Source organism: Anabrus simplex, chromosome 6, assembly GCF_040414725.1.
Source record: "Anabrus simplex isolate iqAnaSimp1 chromosome 6, ASM4041472v1, whole genome shotgun sequence".
NCBI lineage: Eukaryota > Metazoa > Arthropoda > Insecta > Orthoptera > Tettigoniidae > Anabrus > Anabrus simplex.
Window position 1 is genome coordinate 207,380,377 of NC_090270.1, and position 12,460 is coordinate 207,392,836.

At 35.7% G+C, this 12,460-nt stretch overlaps 1 protein-coding gene across 1 annotated transcript in view; it reads left to right on the plus strand.

Annotated features, from left to right (window-relative positions):
* Nucleotides 1-12,460, plus strand: part of LOC136875658 (centrosomal protein of 89 kDa) — a 162,490-nt gene that overhangs the window by 127,967 nt on the left and 22,063 nt on the right. Inside the window, exon 7 of the mRNA XM_067149206.2 lies at nt 1,753-1,933. Within this exon, the coding sequence (XP_067005307.1) occupies nt 1,753-1,933 (181 nt within the window). The remainder of the gene's footprint in view (nt 1-1,752; nt 1,934-12,460) is intronic.

The following is a 12,460-nucleotide window of genomic DNA, read 5'->3' on the forward strand; positions in this document are numbered from 1 at the left end:
GTGTTCCTACATTTCTTCTAAAGCTGAACTGATGAGCTCCCAACTCAGCTTCAGCGTGTCTTTCCATTCTTCTGTCAATAACATGTGTTATCATTTTGCAAACATGAGCTACTAAACTAATGGTGCAGTTGTTTCACAGTTGTCAGCACCTGCTTTCTTGCAAATAGTTATAACAACATTCTGTCTAAAACTGAATGGCACGTCTCCAAATACAACCCTTAGACATACTATGAAAATGTTGTTGGTAAGAGGCCCAGAGGGATACCTTGTGATGGTTGGGAAAAGCAATTTTCGAAGACGTTGCAAAACGTGATGTGAATTGGCAGCAAAATTTAGAATATGATCTATGGATGGAGAGGATGAACTGGAGGAAGCTCGTAAACATGCTTGAATTGGAATGTCATTGACTGGTTCACTGTAAGGTACACCCATCAGAAATCTTCATAATCTTCGTAATATTAGCGAATGACAATTCCTTAAGTGTTAAATAACACAAAACATATGAATAATATCATATAATTCTTGTTTTTTAATATCAGTCATCATTTATTGCTTATGCTTCAGGAAATGTTTCTCTTGATAATATCAAAAAATGTTTCTAGAATCCTGTTTAGGTTGAGTATTAAAATGATAATAATTCTTTCAAAGTTCTTTAAAAGCCATTGATGAGTAATGAGGAACCTGTCTCTCTTCAAGGTCACAGTTGCTATGGTATCATCTGAAAGAATCATTAATAAGCATATGAACATTAAACATTAGCTGCCAGTGGATGGCCTTGTCCACAGAGAATGCTGGAAAATTTGCACTTAGATGTTGCAGGAAACTTCTGAATAGAATGATCTTTGTTATAAGAATTCTATAACATGAAAGAATATTCATCTCTGCAAATGCTGTATGAATGATGCTTAGAATGGCCACAATCAGCACCAAATTTGAATCTCTGACCTCTCTTGGAACAAATGCTATTATCCAGAACTGACTTCTCTGCTTCCTGAACTATTGCAGTATAAATGAGAACAGTATGCAAGGAAGAGCAATTATCACAAAACATAACCCAGAGTTCCTTTCTATCTTCCTTTTTCCAAATGGGGAAAATCAGCATGTAGTAATGAACAGTTCAACAGCACTTTTCGAGAGCTTGATTCCTTTTACAAGAGAGGGACATTTATTAGGTTTTTAATGCTAAAAGATGACTGTACGTTCAAAGATGTCATAAAATGCTGTCACTCTGTTAATGTGCTAAATTGTCATAAAAGCAAGGCTAAGTGGCTCAGATGGTGAGTGTTGACCTCTTGACGTCAAGTTGACAGATTCGATCCTGGCTCGGTCAGGTTTTATTCAAAGGTGCTCATATAAGCCCACCTCATGTCAGTAGATTTACTGGCATGTAAAAAGAACTCATATAAGACAAAATTCCAGCACTTCAGTATCTGAGAAAACATTAAAAGAGTCTTGATATTTGATAATTTTTTTCCAATGTTTAGAAAAGTATACATCCCACCTACTTTGTCTCCTGAAACAGTCAGTGCCTTTGTGAATATTACTTAAAAAGTTAGTATGTGCTTGAATATAATTAACTGGTTAAAAGTGCAAGCTTGTTTATTGTACTATTTTGTATAGTTAACTTTCCTATAGAAAGCTTCCTTTTGAAGTAACCTTTGTGTTTTCTCCTCTATCATTTCAGAATTTCCTGTGTTAAAAAACTTGTGAGTTGTTTTATTTATGTCTGCATCCTTTGTTATTTTATTGCAGTGACGGATCTCACAAAAGATTTGGAAGAAGTTTATAACAAGTATCATAGCTGTCGTGGAGAGCTTCTGACTTATCAGGGGAGATACTCGGTATTAAGAGAAGAGTATGATAAGTTGAGGAATGATAATGAGAAAAAAGTGCCCTTCTCTGTTCATTCAGCCTCAGTCACTGAATGCAGAAGGTCAGTTGATTAATTTGAACACTCTTATTTATTATTTATATTACATGTGTTTCTCTCTGTAATACACCTTGATGATATGGAAACAGTGACTAAATTGCCATTTTAGCGCTGTCCAGTTGTTTATCACTTTGTATTAATTGTGTGTCATTTTTGTTCTTTGATATTTCTATTCTTTTTCAATAACATTGAATTAAATGTATTTACAGTGGTATATAGAATGATATAAATGAACACATATTAAGATAAATGGAAATTCTAAGTTCCCATGAAGGGAATTAGATTCTTTTCCACCAATAGAGCATATCAAAAATCAGATCAAAACTTAGATGACACATCCCACTCTGAAGAGTAGAGTGTCAGACCTAAGACGAAATGCTGGTTAATAGAGCAAACGCCGGAAAAGCCATCCATCTAAGTTTTGATCTGATTTTTTTATTAAGATAAACACAACAGATCAGAGTGGGTACAAGGATCACTAGAAAGAGGAGAAAAGAACAAACATGGTTTTCCGTGGTTTCCCATTTTCACACCAGGCAAATGCTGGGGCTGTACCTTAATTAAGGCCACGGCCACTTCCTTCCAACAACTCCTAGGCCTTTCCTATCCCATCGTCGCCATAAGACCTATCTGTGTCGGTGCGACGTAAAGCCTCTAGCAAAAAAAAAGAACAAACATGAAAACACAAAAAGACAAAGATAATCTCCCTATCTTCATCATCATCATTATCATCATTTCCCAACTCCAGTTTCTCAGTTGTGGTGTACAAGCACTTGCCATCTCTTTCTATCTTCATACATCTTCTGTTCCAGTACATCCTCCCATTTGTGTCCTCTCTCCTCCACATCTGATATTACAGTCTCTGTCCAGCATTTTCTTGGTCTTCCCTGTGGGCTTCTTCCTATGAGATTAAGGTCAAAACATTTTCTGGCAGGTCTTTCCCTGTTCATTCTCATTATGTGCCCATACCACTGAAGTCTGTGTTTCTTTATGACACTGGTAATAGGAACCTCGATATCAGCTACTTTCCTATTCACTTCATTTCTGATCTTGTCCTTTCTGGAGCCAATTCCACAAAAGTATGGTCTTGTACATTACAAGTTACTAGTGTGGGTTCTTGTAATGTATGGAGTTGTACATTTCTGTTCCACAAAAGATTGAAAGTCTCTTGTATATTACCAGTGAATTATTACAAGTTTTACAAGTGATGACATATCAATAAACATACTACGTCATAGTATGAATCAGATGTTTATCTTCATATTCCATTCATTGAATTAGGTTATGCTTGCCTCATTTATCATAATATCGTATTTTAAGGTAACTTATGCAGCAAAGATTCAAAGAACTAATATTCCTGTGAATTTCTTAATGCTACGATGTTATTTTTCAGTTTATTTCTTTGTTGATAGGAAATTACTCCGTTATTATCACCCATTCTGTTCTTCCTTGATCCTCACATATGTTCTACGATAGTCTGACATACCTTAGCCTGTCATTAGGAATCAGTTGCTGCTAATAACGATATTCGGCCGCCAAATTGAATTGTTACGAAATTGCAAACTCTGCATGAATTGTTTAAATGATGTCAAGAGAAACGAAGTTATACATTTTGAAGGATATAGAAAGAAGGAAAGATATTCATCTCGGTGCATTTAGTGAGAGTCTGAAGAACCAAGACAAAACAAATGGTTGGATGGAAATGTTTGACTTGGGAAAAGCTCATGGAGCTTTTGAGGGGAAAAGTTGGACGTATGTAAGAGATATTCTGCTCATTAATGATTCCAGGAATGTCCTTCTTGGAACATGTTTGTTCAGTATTTTCAGGCCAACGAACAATAAGAGGAAATATTATATCATTTATTGCAGCTACCACAGAATGTATTGACCTACAGACCGAAGATTTTGCCATCTCATGCATATCTGCAGTACGATAGTACTGACCACTATTTCCTAGCCAATGTAGTGATGTTAGTAACTGTTGTTTAGCAGAGAGAGATTTATTTCTGTTCATAGGATGTTTTAACCTATGCCCAATATCTATCAAAAGTTCTTCCACTTGTATTGTGCTTAACCTAAAACGTTCATTGTATTGAAATACAGTGTTAAACTGGAAGTTTATTCTTTCCCTGTACAGACGGTAGTTTTCATTTTCATCACCATAACTATCACTACTGCTAGACCACATATTTATCAAAATGTATCTGAAATAAGCATATTTAAATAACACTAGTATATTTATATATTAATGTCCTTTCACTGGTAGAGAATACTTCCCAATTCACTAGTAAGTTACAAGTACTAGTGCTTTCGTGGAACACACCCATAAAAATTCACTGATAATTTGTAAGTATGGAGTAGTAAAGTACAACTGTAGAAAATTTACTTGTAATGTATAAGACCATACTTTTGTGGAATAGGCCCCTGGTAGTTTGGTTCATGCTTCTAATGAATCTTATTTCAGTTGCTTGGATTCTACTGAAGTCTTTGTTTAGTAGGGTACTTGTTTCTAAACCATACCATGCTTTCTGTGTCCTGCTGAGTATTTCCTGCCTAACAGTGTTGCCTTTCGAGATTGTGCTTCCGAGGTACTTGAAGTGGGAAGCTGATTACTCTCTCTTCACTTCTTTAATCTGTAAATCTGCATATACAGAAACTAAACTAAACTCTACCTCATAGCAAATGCTAGAAATGTCATTCTTCCACAGTTAAACAGGCATTGTACCAGGTAAACACATTTTGATTGATACAATTTAGCACAACCACTGTAATGTTTCTTATCGCAGTTCGTATGTTTTTTCGTAAGTTACTCCAATGTACGTGGATTTGTACACTTTGTCCTTCAGGGTACCCCACAAATATAAATCACAGACTGCTAGATCTGGGGAGCGGGAGGACCATAATGCAGCACTAATGACTCTGTCTTCAAACACTTCCGTAATTGTATCCACAGACTCCTCTGCTGTTTTAGCAGTTGCAAAATCTTGTTAAAACCAGGAATACAAATTTTCTTCGTCCGTTAGCTGATTGAAAAATGGGGTGAGAATGGCTACAGCGTGGGAAGTGAAAGACAGAAAGCGAGCCAACGAGATGGGCCTCAGGTGTGGGGGAAGCCAGCTGGCTGACCTTGGCTCAGCAGTACACGAGCGACCAGGTTTTACATGGAAAACCCTGTCATTTGTAATAGCCTACATTTCATTTATGGCAGTACTGTAAGTTGGAGTTATCAGATGAAATTTCTGGCACTGAAGACGTCTAGACTGAAAACCAGGACAAACTAGAACACCAAGATTGTATAATTATAAGCTATAAATTTCATTTTTGTTCCGTATTGAAATGCAATTATAAGAAATAAATAATAAAAATGTGTCATATGTTATGAAAATACTCAATTACTTAAATGTTGTCTGCATGCAATAATTAGAGACTCAATTATTTTGTAATAATGATATATATACATGCGTACATCTTCATTATAGACCGCTATACCTGTAAGCATTTAGTCTGCAAGCCGCTGTGAATTTTCTAAACTTCTCTAAAATCCTCTATTTGTAACTAGCTCTTTGACCTCGCTTAATTCCATACCTCTTATTTTTAACCCTTATATATGCAGTTTATTATTTCTTTTAAATATAATGGTTTTTCATTCCAAAAGTAATACATTATTATTAGAAAAATATTTTTAAAATTCTTTGTCAATTTAAAAAAAATTGTTTTCAGTCAAAATGTCAAAGAGTTTTAAATGTATTATGTACCCGTATATGGAAAGCTGTATGATTACTGTAGCTGCTGCCACATTTCACCCTTACAGATGTCCTTGCTCATGAATTTTGTGAAATAAACAACATTTTATTTGTTTTAACTTAACTGTTTAATGTTTACACTTCACTCCAGCCGATTAGCAATAAAAATCATAAAATAAAAGATTGTTCATTTTAAATACACTAGCGACCCCTGGTGAGTTTGTCTGAATGGTAGAAGTAAATGCACACTTGTAAAATTGTAAAGTGGATATAACAAGCAAGTAAATTTTCCTATGCACATATGTGATACTTTGCAATTAAAGGTTAAATCGATCAAAAATGTGTCTAACTATTGTCGTCTTGGTCTCCCTCAACATCAAAAAATTGTAAGAGATCCCTCTTGTCTCAGATAAATCAACCTAGTCAAATATCAATACCTGCTTGCAACAGTTCTTATGTAGATTTCATAATCAATCTTTGTTTATCAAGCATGCAGAAACGGAACCCAAGATTTAATAACAACTCACTTTGGTATGGAAATTTGCAGACTGTGTGAAGTTGGACTAGCAGATCATTCACTGTTGATGATTGTCCTTTTCCATAAAACCTATACAACTCCCTATGAACATCACAGGTGAAATTATCAACTTTCTCAAACTTCCGTTTCTTGTTAACCATTTTTTGTGATGTTTTTTGTCCCATATTTACAATTTTACTCACTGTTTGTCTGCTTAATATAACTGCCTTTGCTGTTTCTGTAATTGCCACCTGCTTTCCAACTTGAGTCATTTTTAAATGTAATGAGACTATGGAGTGGGTATGTGGGAAACTGGGAGGAGATTTCTAGGTCCTAATGGGTGGGTAGGAGATAGGGATCTGCACTCAGATGGCCTTCACTTAAACCGCAGTGCTACATATAAGTTAGGCAATGTGTTTAGAAGGGTTATAGGGACGCACATTCAGGGAAACGGGATAGCCTAGGGATCACTGATAAGGGAACCGGGAACTGGAAGTCAACTAGGGATGGCATAAAATGTTAGTGATGAACTGTAGAAGTATTGTAAAGAAAGGAATAGAATTAAGTAATTAATAGATATATACTTACCAGATATTGCAATAGGAGTTGAATCATGGGTGAGAAATGATATAATGGATGCAGAAATTTTCTCACAGAACTGGAGTGTGTATCGTAAAGATAGGATAGGAATGGTAGGAGGGGGAGTATTCATTCTGGTGAAAGAAGAATTTGTAAGCTACAAAAAAGTTAAAGAAGACAAACATGAAATTCTAGCTGTAAGGCTCATCTCTAAAGATAATAGGCAACTTGATGTCTTTGGAGTGTACAGACCGCTGACACTGATTCAGAATTATTTGATAAGATAATCAGCTATGGGGAAAACGATAAGGAAAGGAACGTGATTGTAGCGGATGTTCTCAATTTACCAAATGTCAATTGGGAAGGTAATGCGAACGACAGGAAGAATGACCAACAAATGGCAAATAAGTTGATATGGGAAGGGCATTTGATTCAAAAAGTGATGGAACGAACTAGAGGGAAGAATATTCTGGATATGGTGCTGATAAAACCAGATGAGCTCTATAGAGAAACTGAAGTAATAGATGGTATTAGTGATCACAAAGCTGTTTTTGTGGCAGTTAAAAATAAATGTGAAAGAAAGGAAGGTATTAAAATTAGGACTATTAGGCAGTACCATATGGCTGATAAAACAGGCATGAAGGAGCTTTTAAAAAGTAACTATTGTGGAAAACGGTCAATAAAAATGTAAACAAATTCTGGGATGGGTTTAAAGCAATTGTTGAGGAATGTGAAAATAAGTTTGTACCTTTGAAGGTGGTAAGGAATGGTAAAGATCCACTATATTATAACAGAGAAGTAAAGAGACTGAAAAGGAGATGCAGGTTGGAAAGAAATGGCTGTGGAAGTAAGGAGAAATTGAAGGAACTTACTAGGAAGTTGAATCTAGCAAAGAAGGCAGCTAAGGATAATATGATGGCAAGCATAATTGGTGGTCATACAAATTTTAGTGAAATATGGAAGGGTATATATAGGTACTTTAGGGCAGAAACAGGTTCCAAGAAGGACACTCCAGGAATCGTTAATGAACAAGGGGAGTGTGTATGCGAGGATATTCAGAAGGCAGAAGTATTCAGTCAGCAGTATGTAAAGATTGTTGGTTACAAGTATAATGTCTAGATAGAGGAGGTGACTAATACGAAAGAAGTATTCAAGTTTACCTATGACAACAATGACATTTACAGTAAGACACAAAAGTTGAAAACTAGAAAAGCAGCTGGAATTGACAAGGTTTCGGGGGATATACTAAAGACAATGGGTTTGGAGAGTTGCTGTAGTAGCCCCTGTGTATAAAGGAAAGGTGATAGACATAAAGCTGAAAATTACAGGACAGTCAGTAGGACATGCATTGCATGTAAGCTTTGGGAAAGCATTCTTTCTGATTATATTAGACATGTTTGCAAAATTAATAACTGGTTTGATAAAAGGCAGTTTGGGTTTAGGAAATGTTATTCCACTGAAGCTCAACTTGTAGGATTCCAACAAGATATAGCAGATATCCTAGATTCAACAAGTCAAATGGACTGTATCATGATTGACCTGTCTAAGGCATTTAACAACGTAGATCATGGGAGACTAGTGGAGAAAATGAGTGCAATTGGACTTGACAAAAGAGTGACTGAATTGGTGGCTATGTTTCTAGAAAATAGAACTCAGAGAATTAGTGTAGGCGAAGCTTTATCTGTCCCTGTAATAATGAAGAGGGGGATTCCTCAAGGCAGTATTATTGGACTTTTATGTTTTGTTATATATATCAATGATATGTGTAAAGAAGCGAAATCAGAGATAAGGCTTTTTGCAGTTGATGTTAATCTGTACAGAGTAATAAATAAGTTACAAGATTGTGAGCAGGTGCAAAATGACCTTGTTAATGTTGTGAGATGGACAGTAGGCAATGGTATGTTGATAAACGGGGTTAAAAGTCTGGTTGTGAGTTTCACAAATAGGAAAAGTCCTTTCAATTTTAATTACTGCGTTTATTGAGTGAAAGTTCCTTTTGGGGATCAATATAAGTACCTAGGTGTTAATATAAGGAAAGATCTTCATTGGGGTAATCACATAAATATGATTGTAAATAAAGGGTACAGATCTCTGCACATGATTATGAGGGTATTTGGGGTTGTAGTAGAGATGTAAAGGAGAGGGCATATAAGTCACTGGTAAGACCCCACCTAGAGTATGGTTTCAGTGTATGGGACCTTCACCAGGATTACTTGATTCAAGAACTGGAAAAAATCCAAAGAAAAGTAGCTCGATTTGTTCCGGGTGATTTCTGACAAAAGAGTAGCGTTACAAAAATATTGTTTGGGCTGGGAAGACTAGGGAGAGAGGAGACGAGCTGCTCGACTAAGTGGTATGTTACATGTTATAATTCTCATGTTAGGTCAATATTGAAATGTACGTAAATACAAAGTATATTACAAGTGTTCTTTTTAATATCCACCTACTCAATACAAAGAGATCTAGTAAATTAAGAATTAAATCTTATCATAAAAAGTTACAAGGGACATGTTTTGCCCATATTAAAGGCATCATCAGCCTCAAACTCAAACCTGTAACTTTTTATGATAAGATTTCATTCTTAATTTACTAGATCTCTTTGTATTGAATAGGTGGATATTAAAAATAACACTTGTAACATACTTTGTATTTAAGTGGTATGTTCCGAGCTGTCAGTGGAGTGATGGCGTGGAATGACATCAGTAGATGAATAAGTTTGAGTGCTGTCTTTGAAGGTAGTAAAGATCACAATATGAAGATAAAGTTGGAATTCAAGAGGGCAAATTGGGGCAAATATCCATTTATAAGAAGGGGAGTTAGGGATTGGAATAACTTACCAATCTTTGAAATCATTTAAGAAGAGGCTATGAAAACAACAGGTAGGGAATCTGCCACTTGGGTGACTGCCCTAAAGGTAGATCAGTGGTAATTGATTGATTAATCATGCACATAGCTTGCAATTTTCTGCATTCCTTTATCTATTATTTTTACAGATTACTTTTTTTTTACTCTGTTCCCACCAGCCTGACTGTAGCACACCAGGTTCACCTTTGTCTTTTGTCACATTATATCTATCCTCACTGCTATCGTGATTGTCATTATAATTTTTCCAGGGTCTCCACATGTTATCCATAGTTCAATATACATTCAACTCTATTATAATGAACATTCGGCTATAGAGAACCATAATATCTGGTCTCGATACTCATTATCATACATACTAAAACTTTATTTTAGTGAACTAGCACTTCAAAAAATTAAAGAAAAGATATACAGTACCTTACATTGCATTCTAAAAGAATGTTGGGGTTTTTTCCCTGCATAAACTTAGTTTACTTTTGCCAAAATTGAGATGTAATGGAGCTCCAGGAGGTGAGTTCAGAGACTCATTCTTCGAACAAAAGGCAAGCCCTCTTTGGGAAAAGACAAACCTTATCTGACCAAGCAAGTTGGCTGTGTGATTAGGGTCACGTAGCTGTGAGATTGGATTCGGGAAATGGTGGGTTTGAATCCCACCGTTGGCGGCCCTGAAGATGGTTTTCCATGGTTTCCCATTTTCACACCAGGAAAATGCTTGGGCTGTACCTTAATTAAGGCCACGGACAATACCTTCCCAATCCTAGCCCTTTCCCATCCTTACATCACCATGTGTTTGTGTGACGTTAAACCACTGGCAAAAAAAAAAAAAAAAAAAAAAAAAAAACTTCCCTGTCCAGCGTGTCATAAAATCTGCCCTTAACAGTGTATTGACCATACTGGACACATCTGGGCACAATGTTTCCAAAGCTGTGGAAATTAGCTATGATATTTTTATGTACAGCACCAGCAACAGTATTTTCTGAGAAACTGCTTAGCACTACAGGACTCATATTGAACAATGTAGAGTATGTCATTAATAAAACTGTTTCTGCTCTAATATACTTCATGTAGAATTTTTAAGAATATAAGTTTTTTTTTGTCTCTTATTTACCTAATTCTGCCACAAAGATGATTTTCAGTTATCGTATACTTCGGCTATAGTGAACAAAATATGTGAGCCCGTAGAGGTTCATTATATCTGGAGTTGACTGTTTTATTAAAATGTACTATAGTAATATAACACAAATATAAATCAAAATTTAATTTACTCATATGATGAACACACTTACCCTTGCGATACTTGTAATATACTGTATTATGTAACACAGGTTCAGTACATTTATGTAGGATAACAGTATTTCTTGAAGAAATGACCCTAGAATACTGTATAGGTATTCAAGCCAAAGAGAGAGAGATTCAATTAACTTACACATTATTAGTGGAGAGTGACAATCAGAAAACAAAGTGTATGCCAATGTATGAGTGGGATGATTATATAAAGAACTCGGTTATTATGGATTCACGATCATAACAATTCCTGGAATTGTGTGCATTTAAAACACAATTTTAATATGGTATCATGACAACTCAGGAAATCCATTCAGCTGTTTCCAGAGGTATAAAATAACTAGAACATGTCCAGGGAAATCTGGATGTCTGGTAACACTAGTATATAGTATAATTCCCTGAAAGCTGTATATATCGAATGATCTCATGGTCGCCCTCAGTAGCAACATACCACTGTAGTTCTGAACTTGGTTGACTGACTATCATGTTCCAACTTTCAAAAAGAGCACTGTAATTAGTTTCTAAAATGTAAAAAGATTCATGTTTTCTGTGAAGTAATAGAAGTACACTGTGCAAATTATAAATTAACTTATTAAAATTAATAATTCTAAATCTTTCTATACTTATCTTGCCTTTATTCTTATAATTCCAGTACCAATATACCAATGGTACCCATCCTCTATTAACACTACTCAGAGGAAAAAATCTAAGGACTCCACTACACTTCAAACAATAAAGACAAAGGCCACCTAGGGCATGAAAATAAAAGACTCCCTAGGCCTCCACACATAATACCATCAGGTCAGAAGAGAACAAGACTTGACCAAGGCAGGTCAGATAGAGTAGATGAACGTGAGGAGCCTGACACAAGTAATTGGAAGCAATGTTAGGACTCAGCTGAGGGCTCCATGGTTGTCAACCCACGCTCCCAAGTTAAGTGTCTCTAGGACCCCTTTTAGTTGCCTCTTACAACAGGCAGGGGATACTGGGGGTGTTATTCTACCATCTCCACCCACAGGGGATCAGCAATAATAAGAAAATGTACATGTCAAATTGTAAAGCTTTTAAGGAAAAGGATTCTTTGCTTGCATCTATTCCCCCTATTTTTTTAAATAGGTCTCTTGAAGATTATTAAATCTCCAGTCATGGTTAAAAAAATTATTTTTATACTGATTGGCAGTGAAATAGGAAAGCATGAAGATTTGACATATTATGATTGTGTCATTATAGTGAAGAATTGTTATGAATTCTTGTAAATGGTGGGAAATGTCATATTAAAACTGTGTAAACCCAATCCAGTTACAATAAAACTGCATGAACATTTGGGACCAATTTCCACCAAATGTAGAGCATCACCTATTGCCTAAAACAGTCTTTAAGAACTATGTTTTGAGATTCTTCCCTGACAAGGTTCCCACTTTCTTCTCTTGTCAAGCCAGGCATTGGAAACATGTAACAACTATAGCTTTGGAAATACTAAGGTTTGAATTATTATTCATGGGTGTTGACAAGTGGCTATTGTTAAAGCACAGTGCACAAATTGTC